This window comes from Mus caroli, chromosome 5 (assembly GCF_900094665.2).
Source record: "Mus caroli chromosome 5, CAROLI_EIJ_v1.1, whole genome shotgun sequence".
Classification (NCBI taxonomy): Eukaryota; Metazoa; Chordata; class Mammalia; order Rodentia; family Muridae; genus Mus; species Mus caroli.
The window spans coordinates 47,522,082-47,540,954 of NC_034574.1; the positions used below are offsets into that span (position 1 = coordinate 47,522,082).

At 44.4% G+C, this 18,873-nt stretch overlaps 1 protein-coding gene across 3 annotated transcripts in view; it reads left to right on the plus strand.

Moving 5' to 3' along the window:
- Window positions 1–18,873, plus strand: part of Rbpj (recombination signal binding protein for immunoglobulin kappa J region) — a 189,426-nt gene that overhangs the window by 112,374 nt on the left and 58,179 nt on the right. The window contains exon 1 of one of the 3 annotated variants that reach the window (XM_029477019.1): window positions 11,977–12,128. The exons of 1 other annotated variant lie outside the window; for it this stretch is intronic. In XM_029477019.1, the coding sequence (XP_029332879.1) occupies window positions 11,992–12,128 (137 nt within the window). In that variant the 5' untranslated portion in view covers window positions 11,977–11,991. Of the gene's footprint in view, window positions 1–11,976; window positions 12,364–18,873 lie in introns of those variants that run through there. One more of the 3 variants, XM_021162518.2, reaches the window with a different exon arrangement.

Consider the following 18,873-nt stretch of genomic DNA (forward strand, 5'->3'; position numbering starts at 1 on the left):
CTTCCTTTCCTTTCCTTTCCTTTCCTTTCCTTTCCTTTCCTTTCCTTTCCTTTCCTTTCCTTTCCTTTCCTTTCCTTTCCTTTCCTTTCCTTTCCTTCTTTCCTAGAGCTATTGTTATGTAGTTTATATGTTTATAAATTATTTATAAGAGCTTTTTTGTCCTTATTTATAAGAGCTATTATTACATATTTTTCCTCATGATGATATTTGGGAAATATTTTCTTTAAATAACTAACATAGTAAAAAACAAAACCACAACAAAACCCCCTAAATGGGCATTAGACCTGTGTTCTTCCTTTAGCTGTCAGACATCCCAGTTTCTCAGTGTTACTAGTTCAAATATTTAAAACAAATGCAAGAGCTAATTTAAAAAAATACACGTCCTGCCTCCCCTTATTATTTGTACTTCTGTATGTAATTTGTTAAAATGACAGTTTGGGGATGGTGAGATGGCTCAGCATGAGAAACATGCTTGCTTCAAACCTGATTTCAATCCCTGATACCCATGGAGACTAGCCGGATGCAGTGGTATGCATCTGTTGTCCCAGAAAGTCTACCATGAGGTAGGAGATGGAGACAGGAAAGTCACATGGAAGCTTATGGGCCAGTAGCCTTGAGTAAGCAGTGCAGCAGAAACAGCAAGGTGGAGGGGGAGAGAACTAACCCCTGAAAGATGTCCTCTGACCTCCATGAGTTCACTATGGTATATGTGTGCCTGTGCACACATAGAGCAAATAAATACATATTATAATCCGATAACGAAATATTGACATTAAATATTCCTACTAGTTTATAATAAAATAATGTACATATCTATAGTTCCTAAATAAAGACTTGTCCTTGGATCATCGATTCTACTTCTAAGAGTATAATGAGCATGAATCACCTTTTCTGAGAGTTTTCTGTGAAAATGGAGGAAGCTCCTTATTCTCAGCACTGTCCCGAGGATCAACAGAGATGATGGATGTTCCTTTGAGAGCCTAGGGCAGTGAAGACGCAGTGATGCTTATCGAGCTCACAGATTATAAATCGCAGCTTGCATTCCTTCCTTCTTTATTGCACTGCTGAGGATTAAGCCCAGGGCCTCATACATACCTAGGCAAGAGCTCTACCACCACCCAGCCACATTCCCAGCCCTAGCATCTTTTAGAACAGAAAACAGTTGCAGGTTTGGCACACACCCTTTTGGAAACCCTCTGCTGCATATAACAAAATACTTGTGCACGGAACCCGTTCTTCAGAAGTTATCTTTCGGTTTTCACGTCCTTCTCTTCTTGCCGTAGAGTCTATGATTATTGCTTATTTCGGGAACTTGGAAAGTACCATGCAAATATAGATATAGCCATGCTAGTTAAAAATAAAAGACTTAGATTTGCTGGTGAAGGAAAATATGATGCTCTCTGTAGGTATAACTGCTTGATGAACACCAGATTTGCATTTCATAAGAACATTACTGGAGAAATTGAGAGTACATTGAAAACTGGGAGCCAAATGCTTTTCCCAGACGGTAATTTATAACTCTCAGTGAAGTCAAAAGTAATTCTGAGGGTAGAATTTAGGCCACGTGTTTGGAAAACTGGAAGAAAAAAAAAAAAGGCATGAATAAATTTCCAAATCTTTCCAAAGTACTTAGAAGGGAGGCAATTTGTAGTTATGAGCTTAAGAAATGTTTTTTCCACTGGTGGAATATTCCTTCCACTTCAGTATAATGTATTTTACCTATTACAGGATGCTAATCATGATACAATTTAAATAATCATTTAAGCAGCAAAAAATTATATAGGGTCGTATCAGTTATAAATCCCAACACAGTCCTTAAGTCAGTTCTTTAATACATTTTCTAGTGACCAGGTCATTAGATGTAGCTGAAGCTTTTCAAGCATACGATGTATCAGAATGTCTGTGCTCATGATTTATCCATAGTTCAATTGAAAATTACCAGAGGCTTTTACTTATTTTCTTTCTTTTCATTTCATTTCCTTCCTTTTCCTTCCTTTTTCCTCCCTCCCTCCCTCCCTCCCTCCCTCCCTCCNNNNCTTCTTCCTTCCTTCCTTCCTTCCTTCCTTCCTTCCTTCCTTCCTTCCTTCCTTCCTTCCTTCCTTCCTTCCTTCCCTTTTCAAAGGTTTCAAGAGCTCCTTTTAAAAATCCCTACATGGGGGCTGGTGACAGTGCTTAAGAGCATGTACCACTCTTCCAGAGGAACCGAGTTTAATTCCAAGCACCCACATCAGGCAGCTTGCAACTGCCTGTTACTCAGGTCCAAGGGGCAATCTGACACTCCTGGCCCATAGGAAAACCTATATACACATACATAATTTTAAAAATAATAAAAATATATCTTTAAGAATTCCTACATGTAGGTGTGATGGTGCATGCTTTAATCCCACCAACTCTGGAGGCAGAGTCAGGTGTACAGATCTTTGAGGCCAGCTTGGTCTACAGAGTGAGTTTCAAGCACAGAGAATCCCTAACTTGAAGAACCAAAACCAGATAACCAATTGTCATTACATGTTGTGGCTGGAGAGATGGCTCAGATGTTAGGAGCACTTGTTCTCCTGTGGGCACTGGACATGTTCATGGTGCATAGACATACACCCTTACAGGCAAAACACCCTTACACATAAAATAAAAATAAATACAAAAATAATTTTTAAAAACCCCTACCTATTGATATCATGACAAGTTAATGTGGTTCGTATCTGAAATTGCATAATGTCAACAGCTCCTATTGAAGGTGACAAAACACAACTCTGGCAGTGACGCTGTAGGAGACCAGCTAGGGAGCTGACAGTTATTTGTTATTTCTTGAATAGATGTTTCTGAGATTAAGCTTTTTATTGCTCAGTCCGTTTTGGACAAAGATGCTGGCCACAAAGTTCTCGCTGCAGGTTGATGGTCCTTATTTTGATACGATGTACAAGGCCTAAATCCTTTCTGGAAGGCTTGCCATGAAATTGTGAGAAAGACCATCCTCGTGTTCGAGATAGAATCACCCTCTATTGTTCTTCTACAATCTTCCTTGAGGCAGACTCTATGAATCAAACCCAGAGCTCACCAATATGGCCAATCTCCTAGCCAGCTTGCTTTGCCTTCAAAAGCTAGGATTACAGATGGACCAGGCATTTGCATGGCTTTGTGGGAATCAGAACTCAGATCCTCATACTTTCTTGACAAGCACTTAACCGCTGAGCCAATACCCTAGCCCAACAGTTGCCTTTTCAAAAGCAAATGTGCCTACTGAAAATTAAATGCCACTGGGCAGTGGTAGCACATGCCTTTAATCCCAGCACTTGGTAGGCAGAGGCAGGCAGATTTCTGAGTTCGAGGCTAGCCTGGTCTACAGAGTGAGTTCCAGGACAGCCAGGGCTACACAGAGAAACCTTGTCTAGACAAACCAAAAGAGAAAAAAGAAAAAGAAAATTAAATGCCATGGCCTTACTTAAGGACAGTTGTTTCTCTTTAATTGCTTTCAGTGCTCTAAGTTGGATGCATGCTATAAAACACAATGGCGGTGATAGTCCATCAAAGGGTTCGGAAAACTGAATGGGTTGTGGGGTGGGGGTGAGGTGAAAAGCTTCCTGAGTACCTGGTAATTCATGTAATATTTCCAATTCCATGTTCCTCATTTGCAGAAAAAAAAATGAACCTGTTTATAGTGGACCAGTTGTTTCTTTAAGCTGTGGACATTTAACACAGACATAATGCAAACCCCGAAACTGGTGCACTATGTGATACAGGACAAAAAGGGGGAAGCTGAGGAAGCTGGAATTTAAATATATGCCTCTATGAGTGGATAGCTAGAACTTTATGATTCCCATGGCAGTACTTTTTAGTGTTTTTAGCCTTTATATCATTTATGTTATGAAAAGAATAAAATGTATCAATCATGTGTGGAAACATTTTCTTCCTATCGATTTGCTGTTAAAAGCCTCTGACAGCTGATTAGGCTCACTCGCATGCTTTGCACCGAGTGCACGCTGATCCCATTCATGCTGCCCTTAGCTAGAGCAACTGGCCTGCTTACTTATTTTGCCTCCTAGCATTGCTGAACCTCAGCAAGCTAAGCAGAAAGTAAACCAGGCCCACAAAAGAGTCAACTTGCTAGGGCCAAAGAATCTTGTGAAAACTCAAATGTAGCTGGAAAGTTAGGGTGGGTATCTGTTTTCTTTTCTCAAGTTCACCTGAAGTCTGTCTCTCAAGCTCGTTCATTTTGTGACTCACTTCCAGTGATCTCCTTGTTCTGTTCTAGTCTTGGAGTTAGAACTCACATTCCTTACAGAATTGCATGGTCTAAAAACATCCTCCGTACTTTCAACCTTTGGTAAATTTGATTAACATACACTTGGATACAATAGAGATGATGCTATAAATACAAGGGAGGTGTGAGGATGAATGGGAACTCGGCGATGTGTGTACATGCTTGTGTGTGCATGTGTGCACATGTAGAAGCCAGCGCTTGGCATTAGATATCTTCCTCAGTTGTTTCTCATCCTGTATTTCTCTTTCTGAACGTGGGACTTGCAGAGTCCCTTAAAGTGGCTAGGAATCATCCTCCGTCTCTTCCCTCCCAGGTCGGATTACGTGTGTGTGTGTGTGTGTGTGTGTGTGTGTGTGTGTGTGTTTGGGGGGATGCCTAGATTTTACACGGGTACTGGAGCATTAACCTCAGATCCTCATGATAGTCTGGTATGCATTCTAACTGATGTATCCCCTACCCTTCAGGAAGTCTGTTAGGTACCCATTCCATGTGATTGGTGGTAGGATTCTCTACTTCATATACTCACTATGTACTAGTCATCTACAGTGGGTTTTCTCAATTGAGGCATGTGAGCCATTTCGAAATTAAATAATACTTAACTTAATAATATTATTAAATAACTGCCATTTCCGAATGGGATATGCTAAAGAGATACATGAACACTTATCTGGATATTTGGCTATCTAAAGATGGGCTTTTTGAGATTCTCAGAATGCGTCCTGCTTTAGAAGGATGTTGGCAAGGATGCAAGCCTTGGACTTAGTGACTTGATCTCATGGTATTATCCTCATATAGTAACACTTTGATTCTCAGGAGAACAGCTCTATGAATTGGGCACCATCACCTACATCTTACAGGGAGAGACAGGCCTTAGGGGTTAAAACCATTGTCTACTCGCTTATAGCTACAAAAGCTCAGTGTTGGGTATGGCTCATTGGGGGAAGCTCTCTCTCTCTCTCTCCCTTTCTTTCTTTCTTTCTTTCTTTCTTTCTTTCTTTCTTTCTTTCTTTCTTTCTTTCTTATTTTTTAAGGTACATAAAGGCAGGTTTATTGGGGGTAGCTCTCCGGTGGGTTCTCTGACCTCACAACGGGTCAGTGGAGTCTCCATGGAGAGGGAGGCAGAGGGGAGGAGGAAGAGAAAGACCTTGTGCACATCAGGAGAGAGAAAATGCAGAGAGAGGAAGAGAGGAGAGAGAGACAGTGAGATAATAATATGGGAATCTTGATATGACTTGATTGTAGGATAAAAGCAACATTAGCCTCACTGGGAGGCAAAAGTAGGCTTTTCAGAAGTTCAAAAGCAGCTTGGTTTACAGTGAATTCCAGTCAGCCAGGCCTCCATAGTGACACCCTACTGAGACAGAGAGAATGAATAAAAGCAGCACTGAATGTTGCATGTGTTAATGAGCCACCAACTGTTTTGCTTGCCCACTGGACAACTGGACACATGTTCAGAGACTTCCAAACTCATACCTTTCCTATTTAAATATTTCATTTATTGGGTTATAAAAAGAAACAATATGCCATCACTCCTGAAATGAAAACTTGTGGGGAAAGGTGATCCTCCTGCTGTACTAGAAACTCTGCAAGCCTGGACCAGGCCACTGCATCAGCACACTTCACACCTCTGATAGTCCGCCACACATACCTGCTCCTTGGCACAGGCTGCTCTCTCACTTGCTCATCACTCACTCGCTCACTCATCACTCACTCACTCACTCAGAATTTTAGTGACTTTTTTTTAACCGTGTGTGGGTAGTTTGCCTGCATGCATATAGATACACCATTTGTGAGCCTTGTGCCTCTGTACGCCAGAAGGCAGCAGCACTGGATCTTCTAGAGCTGGAGTCATAGAAAGTTGCAAGCAATCACGTGAGTGTGAGGAAGCCAGCTCCTCTGGAAGAACAGCCAGTGCTCCTAAACCCTGAGACATTTCTCCAGCCCCCATCCTTTCCTTTTACAATGAAAACATCTTAATTTTCAAGCAGACAATATTGGGTTCCATGACAGCGTTTTCAAACAAAATTTATTTTTGCTAATTAATTCTTCTGTCCTGCCCCCTCCCCCATGACCTCGCAGTTCTTAGCCACCTTTCCACTTTGATGTCACATGTGTCTTATTTCCTGCTTCACTCTGTTTCAGCTTCCCTGTTTCTCATCTGGTCTCCTTTCTAGTTTCATATTGCGTGCCCACACGTATACCCACTTATATGCATATGTATAAATGTAAGCTAGGAGTCATATATGAGACATTTGATATTTGTCTTTCTGAGTTGGGGTTACCTCACTTAATCTATTTTCCAGACCTATTCATTTTCCTGCATATTTAATGACTTCCTTTTTTTTTTTTATGACTGAACAAATTCCATTGTATATATGGGCCAGAATTTCATTATCCACTCATCTAGTGATGGACATCTAGGCTGGTTCCATTTCCTTCCTGTTATGCAATAATGCAGAATTAACATGGACGTACAAGTATGTCTGATGGAATTCATGTTTGTGGGTTGTAGTTGTCCTAGGTCTCTGCTTATTGGTCCTTCGTGGATGTAGGACATTGCGTCTATGTGTATTGGTCTTCTAACTGGAGTTCTCCTCAATGCAAGTCTCCTCACACCTCAGAGCTTGCTGTGTACTGTGCTTATATACTTCTGTCTCTTCCTACTTCTTTCAAACGGTGAGACACAACTCAATGGTTATCTCTACAGAGGCAAGAGGTAGATCTTCTTCCATCCTGCTCCAAGCCTGGTAATCCAGGCTTGCTCTCCAGTACTGATTTGTCTGTACATTCTGCTACTTGGGGCAGGAGCGGAGTGGGGCAGGGCAAGGGAGGGGAGGGGAGGAGGAGGCTGAAGTCCCTTTGTGTCAGCCATTTTTGTAAAACACTTGACTTGAGCCAAGTGGACCAAAAGTTCTTCCATTTTAATTCCACTGAGATGCCACATCACATGCCTAACATCTATTGGAAAAGGATTCCAATGAAGTAAACAGAAAAACAAATCTGCTCTCTCTCTTTCTCTCTCTCTCTCTCTGCTTATTGAACATTCATTACATTTTCTTTTATTTTCCTCTGTTTTAGATTTCTAGTAGACAATTTATGCATTAGGCACAAATTCAAAGGATCCAAGAGAGACATGAAATAGAAACAAATAGGCTACTAAGTGTACATTTATGTATCACTGTTTGCCTGTTGTTGAAACTATGTGATTCTACCACAGAAGTATATAAAAAGTATTTCTGACTTAGCAGACACATACATTGTTCCTAGAATAATTTTCTATAGTACAAGCAAATGTATACATAGTATCTAGCACTATTTGCTTGTTATTGAAACTTCTCCCTAAGTACCTAAAGAGTAAGTTTTACTTAAAAAGAGATACATACTATTACAGTCCTCAATTTTCCTTGATTTAAAATAAAGCAAACCCTGGGTTGAGAGAGAAGACTCAGTGAATAGAAACATTTGCTAGATGAGGACCTGAGTCCAATGTCCCCAAACCCATATTAAACCAGGTTCCTACACAGAGCACCTATAACCCCAGTGCTCTTATGGGAAAATGGGAGGCAGAGACAAAATAATCCTGAATGCTCTCTGGTCAGTTTGCTTGGAATATGCAAGAGAAAAACAAGAGATGCTGTCTCAGGCTGGGCAGTGGTGGTGCACGCCTTTAATCCCAGCACTTGGGAGGTAGCCTGGTCTACAGAGTGAGTTTCAGGACAGCCAGGACTGCACAGAGAAACCCTTCTCGACAAACCAAACCAAAACCAAAAACGACGCAGTCTCAAACTAAGTGACAAGTGAGCATGACAAGTGACAAGGTTGTCCTCTGACCTCCATGCCCATGCATTCAGACACACAAATACAGGAAAACTAACAAGAAAAAGACATTTCTTACTGATATGCAGGAGGTTCCCAGTATTTTCTTTGACCATCACAAGTGCTGAAACATACAGGTAACTCAACAAATAGGTTAGTACACTTATAGCACAAACCACACCGAGTTGTATGATTAACACACAGTGACAAATTCCCACAATTTCCACAAAGACTGTATTTTTAAACCCACAAGCCACCCATGAAAGTATCTATTTCTATATTGTCCACTAGAAAAAATTTTCTTTCCTGAGGGGCTCACATGGAGAGCAGGAAAACTCTTAAAAGTAGAGCCCCACTTACTGGTCCAATTCTAAATGGGCTCCCCCCATCTTTCCCTCCTGCCACTTCCAAATATTCTTCCTTCCATCCTTTAAAATCATCTCTATTCTGCCCTAAGAGCTTCTCTATCTTCTCTCCATTCTCCCTGCAAGTAATGACTACCTACCTCACATCAGGCAATGGTCCAGGAACTGAAGCTTGAAGATAGAAAGAAACAAGGCATGTAAGAAGAAAGAGGCATGGGAGTCACTCTAGGGAAGGGTGGCCAGAAAATGGCCAGGGTATATGACATTTACCCAAAGACTTCAAAAGACTTCCTCCTATATGGGTGTGGGGAGAGCGCTGCAAGTCATGGAGAGGGCACAGGCTTGGTGTTAAGAGTGCTTATTGTGCCCTCTGAGCTTCAAGAAGGGCAGCAGGCTAGCTAGAGCTTCAAGTAAAGGAAGGGGAGGAACTTTGGGAGTCAGAGAGGTCAGGAGAGTCTGGCAGCAAGCCAAATGGTAAGTTCTTGTAGGGAAATGGAAAAACCAGTGGAATCTCTGAGGATGAGGAGGCGGGGTCCCACGAGAAGAGCCTCAGGCTGGGTAGCAGTGGGGTGGAAGGAAGGAAGATCACTTAGGAGTCAACCTGTAGGCTAGGTGGGGAAACAGACGGGTTAGATGAAGCTAGTTGCTGGGGAGGTAGAAACGATTAGGATCTAGGTCTACTTTGAAGGTATAGTACGTGGTTTGAAACTAGTTCCCTTGTGATCCAAGGTTCTTGCACAATCTTGGAGCCCAAAGTAGTAACGTGAGAAGTGGTGGGATTCAAAGAAGTTGGGCCCAGTGGCCGATATTCAGGGCATCAAATTTGGCAACCAGAGATTGATCCCTGGAACCCACCTAGTAGGTGAGAATAAACTCTGCAAGTTGTTCTTTGACCTCCACGTGTGCCATGGCCTGTGCAGACCCACACATATTTAAAAAAAAGAAAGAAAAGATAACTTGATCATTAAAAGAAAAAAAAAGTCATTCTAAAAAGAATAAACCTGGCTCCCGTTCTACCTCTAGTTTTCGATCTTCCAGTCTATGTGACCTATCCGTGTGCACATACTTCTATTATTGTGACACCATCTGTTAAGGAGGACTTGCGACAGCCAAACAGATGTTAGCATCATTTGCTCCTGCACCCTCCAAAGCTGGGAGGAATATTAGCTTTCTTTCCTTACATATTACAGATTAGAAAATAGACCAATAGATCTGACTAGCATGATTTTTCTTGCTGGTGCAATCCTGAATGTGTGATATATAAAAAAAGCAAAAGTAATTCCGAGGTCCTCTTAAGTGAGGGCAAAGGAATTGGCATTACTGAGAAAGGAAAACACAGTAGGTGGAGCTTTTGAATTGAGATTAGTTTTATGACTATCAAGGCTTTCCAAGGTCTCATGGCCTTCTGTCCAACATTAGTGTCACAAACTGTCACACTAGGCCTAAAAATCCTTGAGGAAATGTTTAAAGGCATTTTACCTCTGCAGCACTCTCTTGTTCTGGATGAGACATGTTTTGACATAGCGTATTAAAGGGGCATACGTCCTTTTAAAAATGGGAAGTAAATAAAGCAATAGTCAAACGAATATCGTATACCCTTACAAACCTTCAGTTAGCAAATCTTTATTTCAACCAGGAGACATTAGCTATTAGAGGGTTCACTGTCCTTTAAATGTCAAAACCCAGTCTTCATTTGTGGGTGCATGATGCCAGCAAGACACTAGTCCTACACAGCACCACGCCAATCTGAAAAGTGGCAGAGTGAAGAAGGGTTCTGACAGCTCTTGGGCAAGTAAATGAATTCAAAAAGGGTGCGTGGGGAACAGCAGCCACTAACGTATCTGATGAAACAGTACCTAGAACAGAGTGCTTACTACAAAAGTATAGAAAGAGGAAGGAAACCTAACTGGCGTTTTAAGTCATCTGGGGGAGAGGGGAGACAGAAACTGGTATGTATGTAGGATTCCTTTAAAGGTTAGGAACAGACTAAGGGGAAGCTATTTAAATTGTGCAAACGTTTGAGATCGCTAAGCTCAGCTTTCCCGGAGCCTTGCCGGCTCACAAAGCCATCGAAGACACTATAAAGGAAAAACAAAACAAACAAACAAACAAAAAACCAAAAACACCCATTGCTACAATAGTTAAGGGAATCCAAACTTGTTGTAGAGCAAGTGAAGTGGAGGCCAGACTAGGTGACTCAGATGCATGACTCAAAGCCGACACGGGCCTGGCTGACAGCTCCCGGAGGCGGGGGGGCACCACGTCTGTCACATTTCAGGAAAGTACCAGGCTCGGGAGGGCGACAGGAAGCCTCCCCGGCGCGTGCGTGAGTGTGCCGGGGCGGCCTCCGCCCGCCGCTCCCCGCCACGCGCCCACCGCCCCGCCTCGCCTCGCGGGCGCCGGTCGGACCGTGCCTTCCGCGCCCCGGGAGCCGCACGGGACGAACACCTGTCGGGGCCCCCGCTCCGCGCGATGTAGGGCGCACGCCCAGCCGCCCGCGGGGTGGGTAGGCGAGCGCGTTCTCGCGAGGCTTAGGAAATTTCCCACGGCCCGTGTTGTGTCTGAGCCGAGCGGTGGAAGGCGCTCGGGAGGAGGTGTAGCGTGAGACTCGGGCTGCCCGCATTGTGCACATGCGCAGTGGCGCGAGCGCGCCGCGCCAATCCTGCGGCGCTCCGGAGCGGGTCTCGGGCGGGCTGATCCAGTTCTCCGGGTTTTTTGTGGCTCCCTGCGGGAGGCAGGCAATGCAGGAGCTGGGAAATCTTTTGGAAAGCAAAGGGCCGGGAGGGGGGCGGGGGGAGAGCAGGGAGGATCGCAGGTAGGGGACGGGAGACACCTGCCGAGAGGTGTCCTAGGCAAGACTAGCATCGGGCGGGCGCCAGCATCGGGCCACCGCCGGAGGAGCTGCTTCTAGGCAGTCACCTACACGTCTGCACCCACACCTACATCCTGCAAGCTGGCTGCTGCCATGAGTTCCCCAGGCAGCCGGAGCTCGGCGGGTAGCTCGCTCCCAAGTGCCCGGGCTTGTAGTGGTGGCTCTGGGGACAACCATTCGGGGCTCTGACGTGTGGGTGCAAAGTGAACATCGGGGGTTTGGGGGGGATGCCTTTGCGCGAGGCTGACCTCGGGATGACCCCAGCTCGCATGGGGAGAAGCGGCGAAAGGCACAGAGCTTAACTCCCAATGCTTTTCCCCTGCAGAGCTCTTGGGAAGGGTCAGGTCACGCGGCGATCACGCCTGTCTCGCCGCGTGTGCGGGTCGTGCGGGAGCAAATGAATGAAGACAGTCGCTGGCAGGTCACGGGGTACCGGGGCTCTGTCCCGATCTCCGCCGCTCCGGCACCTGATACTGAGATTAGCATAAGGGAGGCGTCCAGTGAACGTCTGAATGAATGAAAAAGGCTGGGAACCCGCGGCGAGCGGGAAGCCACTTGGAAAACACCCACTCGAGGAGGCGTCTCCTCTAGGCCTGTGAGACGCTCGCATTTTCCCAGGACCCCTCCTCCCGGCCCCGGGGCCCCGCCTCCTGACCCCTCCAGTCCCGGTCCCCGTAGTAATGCCCTCCGGTTTTCCTCAGTCTCCACGTACGTCCCCGAGGGCGCGTCCCAAAACCCGGATAACCGGAGCGCTCCCCATGGACTACTTGGAGGGCTCGTCCGCGGAGGAGCGGCCTGCGCATGCTCCATCGGCGGGGTAGGTTTCCAGGGAAAGGCAGTGAGCAGATCCCTTAGTCCGCGGGCGGCGCGAGGCGGCTGGCTCCCGGCGGCGGCGGCGAAGCGGGGAAAGACGGCGCGGGGGCCGGGTGGCAGCGATCGGCGAGGCCGAGGGAAGGGGCGGGGGAGAGGAGCAGGGAAAGGCGGCGGGGGGAATCTCGCGAGGGTTGGAGTTTTGGCGAGAGTTTGTGGAAGATGGCGCCTGTTGTGACAGGGTAAGTCTGAGGGGGCAGCGAGTGCTGGGAACCGGGAAAGTTGCGGGCGTCTGACCGCCGGCGGCAGGCGGCGGGCCGGGGCCGCGCGGCGCGCCGGGGCCTCGGGAGGCGGCGCGGGGCGGCGACGCGGTGGCGCGGGCCGGTGCGGGGCTCGCCCGTGCGCCGCGGTGGAGCGGGCTCCGGGCGCGTGAGGGCGGGCGGTGGCGAGGCCGGCGGCTGCGGGCGGAGTGCGGCCGGCGCGCGGGGCCGTGGGCACCGTGCCCGGCGCGCGCCCCCCTCGGCGGGCCTGGCGGGGATCCCGGCGCAGCTTTGTTCCCCGTGCGTGGCCCGCGTCGCCTGTCCTCCCAGCCGCTGCCCTGGGCGCCGGAGCGCTTTGTCTGTGCGCGCTGCCCCCCGCGATTCTGCCCCCAGCCCTTTGTTTCGCCGCCTTAGGCTCTCTGTGGGAGCCGCTGCGCGCCCCGCATCCCGTCTGCACCTCCACTCCGCTCGCTGTCCCTCCTCCCGTGCCCCTTTGTTGTATCCCTCTCTTCAGTAGCCGGGTGACCTGCCACAGCCCTGGCACCAGATTACTGCCGTTCTCTTTCTTCCATTGTCTTTCTCGTGTGTATCCCCTCTTACCTTTTTCTCTTTGGTCCTCACCCCCCACCCCCAGAGGCTTTGTCTCCCCTATGTAGTGTCTCATTCTCTTAGCATCCCCTTCCCCTCGCGTCACTGCCTGCCTGATTTATCCGCTGCCCACTGTGTCTGTCTGTTGAACTGTCTCAACCCCGGGGACTCCATCTGGTGCTTCTAAGTGCGCACAGACTCTAGGGTTTGCTTTTGTTGTTTGAGTATGGGAGATGCTTGGGATACTTAAGTTTGCTCCTTCCGCGCACCTCCTTTCCTTCGCACCCATTTCTCTCGGGATCACACCCCTACCCTACCCCTATGCGCCTCTCTCTTGGGATCAAAACGACTCCACTTTTCTTTGCCATCTTTCTGGGCCCGTGATTGTTTTGCTTGGTAAGAGTAGCGCTGGAAAAGGATCTCGATTTCTTGATGGTTATTGCTGTCCCATCATTGGCTTCTGATGGCCCAGGCCAAGTGCATCCGCAGGAGCCTTGCACCTGGGTTACTAGAGGGCTAATGGAAGGGTATATTTTAAGAATGTTAGAAGTAGGCTCAAAGGTACTTCCCCCCACCCCCGTTGGTGATGGAGAATAGTTTCTGATATTCGCAGTGGATGTGCGTTTGATGTGAATAGGAGGTGAGTGAATTTTGATGTTGAAAACTTGTGAATGTTGGGGTGAAGAAATTTATCGGTCCCCCCCCCCCCTTGGAATTTGTAGCTACAGTTTTAATTACTTTTCGGAGACATCTGTTTTGGGAATTTGATCAATGGCTTGCTTCTTTATAATTTAAATGAGTTTACCATTTATGGTTGTTTGAATTTGCAGTTTGAGTATGTAGTTTGTGATTTTTACATCTGTGGATGTGTGGCAACTCCTATTCCGACGTTGGGAATCAGGTGCCAAAGAGCAGAGTGTAGTTTTGGTTTGATGAATACTGCTTTGAGGATCTTTGTGGAATACATTAATTACAGGCAGTCTAAAGACTGGTAGCTTTTAGTTTGGTTATCTTAAGGTACTTCCTTGTGTTACATGAGCATTAAGTTGTTTTCAGCTCTTATTGTTATGGTAATGTTAAAAGCTTGGGTGAAGTCTGGGGGTGTGGTGTAGGATATTGTATACTAATGGCCTGAATTACTGCATCAGGGTTGAAATAACTCAGGGTTGTTAATACTGAATGTATTGTTCAGAAATATTCTTCCACTAGTTGATCGCTACTTTTAGAAGATACATTACCCATAAAGTCATATGCAGCTTCTTCTCTATATAAAGTTGGACACAAAGAGTTGTTGATGAGGACATAGAAGATGAGGTCTAAGGAATGTTGGCACTTTGGGAAGCTTTTTAAAAACGTGGTTATTAGAATTTTTAGGTGGAATACTTGCAGTGTAAGCCACACTTTATGAGCATACATGAAATTGTGAGAATTTGCATTTGTTTCATACTTAGTGCATAACTCGAGGTTAAAATTGGGCACACGCTGGTTCTGATCGTGAGCACAGTGCAAATTCTGTATAGTAATGCAATGTAGTTTGTTTTGATTTATGCATTTGAGAATGATCACAAAGACACCACACTTTACAACTTGAGGTGGGTTGTTTCTAAGCATGTGAGACTTTTATACTTTTAGCCCAAAGGCCGAGGAGTGAAATAAAAATGGTGCCTTAACTTAGACAGTGGGCATTTGGATATATAATGAACAGTGGCTGGGAACCTTTCTGAGTATTATTTCAGCTTTAAACTTATTACCCTGACATGTTTGTAGGGAATCGTTCTATGACATACGTCTAGGCAGTCAGTTTTAAAAAGTTTGATGTGTACTCACAGACTTCTATGATCTCTTAAGTGGGTAAAATATAAAAGTAAAAAGCTGCTATGGCCAGATGTGATTCCTTAGATAATCTTTGGCATTATGGATGGGTCCAGCGTTAGAAGGAAATGGTTATGTTCTAAAGGTCTTACATGTCTTAATTCTGAGGTTTACTTACTTTTTGAAATAAGACTTGGCTTGAAAGCAAGCACTATTTTGCATTTTGCTTCCTCCTAATACTAGATTCATGTTATTTCAGCTAGGGGCAGTATTTTCTCATGGATTGACTAAAAATTGTTATTTTTGGCGTTTGGCTTTGTGATTATTTCCAAGATATGTTGTTTCCTCTGCCAGCTTCCTAACTGTGCAGAATGGGAATGGAATAACTTGCCACATCTGTAGAGGTGCAGCCTTACCCTAGGTAGAGCCCCCTTGGATGAACAGTGTGCTTAAGGTCTAGGAGTTGTTACTGGAATGAGCTGATGTGAAGTAGGTCATTTTATAGGAAGTCAAGTAGGAGCTTATGAACTAAGTTCTTGACAAGTAAAGGAGTGACAGTGAAATGAAAGAAAAAAACCCAACTATGTGTTATTGAAGTTTGTATAAAAGATATAAATTTAGAGGGAGAGGGTCAAGCAGAAACAAAGAGATGGAAGGTATATCAGACTAACACGTTGTAAAATTATGGAATGCCCTTTATTGATTTCTGTATGTAGTAATACTTAATTTTTTATATATTTTAATTTTTAAAAATTTATTGTAGTAATACTTTTAAAAGGATAGTACAAAGTAATTTTTTTTTTGCACTCTTAGCCTGAAAAGTTTTATATCTGTCTTATATTTTTTGATGTTTTGAAGAATGTTTTCTGATCACTAGGCATGGGTTTAGACTTGGCTCTTGGTTTCAGGGGAAGTTTTTTTGCACTTGACATGCTGTAGATATTTCCTGATGAAACCCATTGTTCCTTTATTTTGGTAGTTGATAGTCTGGTGTCATCTAGTTCCCCAGTCTAAGTTTTGGGCTTCCTCTCTCACTAACTCTTTTCCTTCTGAACCTTTGAGACAGGTTGCACCATGCAGCCCGGGCCACCCTGGTACGCCTCTCAATGCTGGGATGACATGTGTGCTCATAGCTGAGCCTTTACTGTTTTTCTAATTACTAAGAACTGGTCCTTTTCCCTTCTAAGGAACCCCTTTAATCTGTAATGACACAGTGCATGCTGACGTTGCTTCTCACCTACTTTACCACAGGACCCTTTCCCCTTCTAGATTCACCTCTAGATTCTGCAGCTTCTCCATGGCAACAGCGGTGTTTCTGAGCAGTGAATCAATCACTCTAGTTCAAAAAGCTTTCAATGGCTCCCCCTACAGTCTTCACTAGGAGAGGCAGCAGGCTAGAGGGCTTTAAAGTTCTGTTTGCTCTGTGCTGGGTTCCAATTCTATTTTTCTTTCCACTTAAATCTTTGTAATATTATCAGGCTGGCCTATCCTTTTCTCTCCCAACAGTTGGAAGATAATTATTCCCATGTTAAAGGGTTGTGAGAGTTACATGAAATCATAGGCGACTGTTTAGTAGATTCAACGCACATACTTAGTGTTTTAGAAAAATTTTTTTGCTATCGTAGCAGGTTCTTCATAGCTATTTCATGGTTCCTTCTTCAACTAAATTGTCCTTCTTTCATCTTAATGCTCATATTTAAGAACTTTGAGTTCCAACCAAAATAGGCCTAGCAGTTTAATGCCTCCCCGAGTTTGGAAAAAAAAAAAAATACAGGCTATTCTTTGAGGCTGAGGTCAAGGAATAGTCTAATCAGATATGTCAGGCTAAGTTCCATGCTGTTGGTATGTGTCATTCTCTTTTATTTTAATTTTTGTATTTTATTTATTTTGGTGCTTTTTAAAATTTTACTTTTGTTCTATGTGTATCAGGGTTTTGCCTTGCATATATGTCTGTGTGGCAGTCAGATCTACATGGGAGCTACACACAGTTGTAAGCTGCCATGTGTGTGCTAGGAATTGAACCTGGATCCTCTAGGAAGAGCAGTCAGCATCCCAATGAGCCATCTGTTCAGCCCCCGGTATAATTCTCTAGGAATTTTGCTACTAAATTGTACTGTAATTAGTATACTCAAACCATTCCTTTTAATCATTTATATATTATATTCACAAGTGTGCCCAGTACTTGATAAGGAGTCAGAAAAAAAATTTTAAACAGGTTTACATTTCTTTAAAACATGAATTAACTTGGCTATATAGTCTGAATTTAGTATATAAAGTTATTCTTGTAATAGATACTCTTGGGACTGGAGAGATGGCTCAGTGGTTAAGAGAATGACTGCTCTTCCAGAGGTCCTGAGTTCAATTCCCAGCAACCACCTGGTGGCTCATCTCATAACCATCTCTAATGGGATCAGATGCCCTCTTCTGGTGTGTCTGAAGAGAGTGACAGTGTACTCACAATAAATAAATAAACAAATAAATAAGTCTTTTTTTTGAAGAAAAAAATGCTCATGTATCTCTATAGTTTATGACTCTGTCAGGAAACTGCTGCTGGTGTCCCCAGAGGAGTTGATGTTGTCAGCCTCAGGCTGTCACATAGTATTAGAAAACATAGTGAGGTTCATAAAAATGTGTGTTAAGACGATAGGAAATACTGCCGTGCATCGTTTGTTCAGTAATGACAAGTGCACATTTCACATTGTGGTTCTGTGTGCTTGGTTATCAAGTAGCTCTTGAGAGGTTATTTACTTATTTACTCAAAGACAAGACTTTCGGCCTGAGAGATAGCTCAGATTTTAGTGGGGAGGTTGAGACAGTAGATCCTTGGAGCTCTATTCGCCAATCATCCTAGTCACCTTGGTGAGAGGTTTCAGGCCAGAAAGAGAGGGAGAGGGAGAGGGAGAGACAGGCAGACAGACCCCTGACCCTGTCTTTTAAAAAAGAAAAAAAGGATAGTGTCTGAAGAATGACACCGGAAGTTGTCCGTTGACCTCCTCACATAGTTACACGTAGGAAGGCACACATTTGTCTGTAGCCCAAGCTGGCTTAAAGTCATGATCTGCTGGCATTATAGATGTGTTACCACCAAGCCCAGCTAGTTCCATTTTTAAGTGTTTCAATCCTTGGATACATAAAAATGTACATGAAACCTTAGGGCACTGTGTACTGCTTTGTTTTTTTTATCCATACCACAGACTCAAATTAATGATCTATAGGGAAATTCATCTTTAGGAAAGATTGCTCACTGGTAATTTCCTCATCATTAATTGTAAAATAGGGAATTATGCTTTCATTGTATTTACCTGCCAGGTACATTGTAACTGTTTTACCGGTGAAATTATAAAGGTCTAATAAAACAAGATGTGAGTGATTTGTAAATAGTAAAATATGGAGCTATTTTACTTAGTTTCCTTGATATCCCTCCATGCACAAAGCTCACGATATACTTTCTGTTGCATCCTGTGGTTGTGGGTCATGTTTTAAGAATGCAGTAGTGTGTTAGTGCGTTTAGTACATAGGTCTGCAACCCTTAAGATAGGGCTTTGACATTTTGAGCAGGCATATTTTGTAAATTACCAATCCACCAGGGGTGTTGTCATTGAGTCACCCCCAACTTTGGGGTTTAATTCTTGCTGCTCATGGATCTGCTTGGACAGCCACAATAATAAAGGAATGTTGACTGCCCAGCTGCTACTACCTTTCAGATGCTCTGTTGGCAGTTCTGGATGCCTCTTAGAGTCTGGCCTTACATCGTGATGTTGCTCATGCCTCATTAGGCCTGCTGCTGCTTTGGTGAATGAAATGATAGTCTAATGGTCTGAAAAATGTATTTTTCAAGCATACATAACAGATCCATGGGGACGGGAGAAATATAAGTGGCAGTAATTGTCTATCTGTGTAAATATTTGTGTAAATTTGTTAGGTTGACGAAATGCGCAGAGGTCCACACAGCATCTGTTCAGTCAGATTGGCGAGCTCTCAGGCAGTATTGGGTATAGTTAAACTATTTTAAGCTTACATATAAAAGGAAAAGACAAACCGTTTCTTATGCATTGTAAGTTTCAAGGCATGAATTGAAAGTGCTGTCTGCAT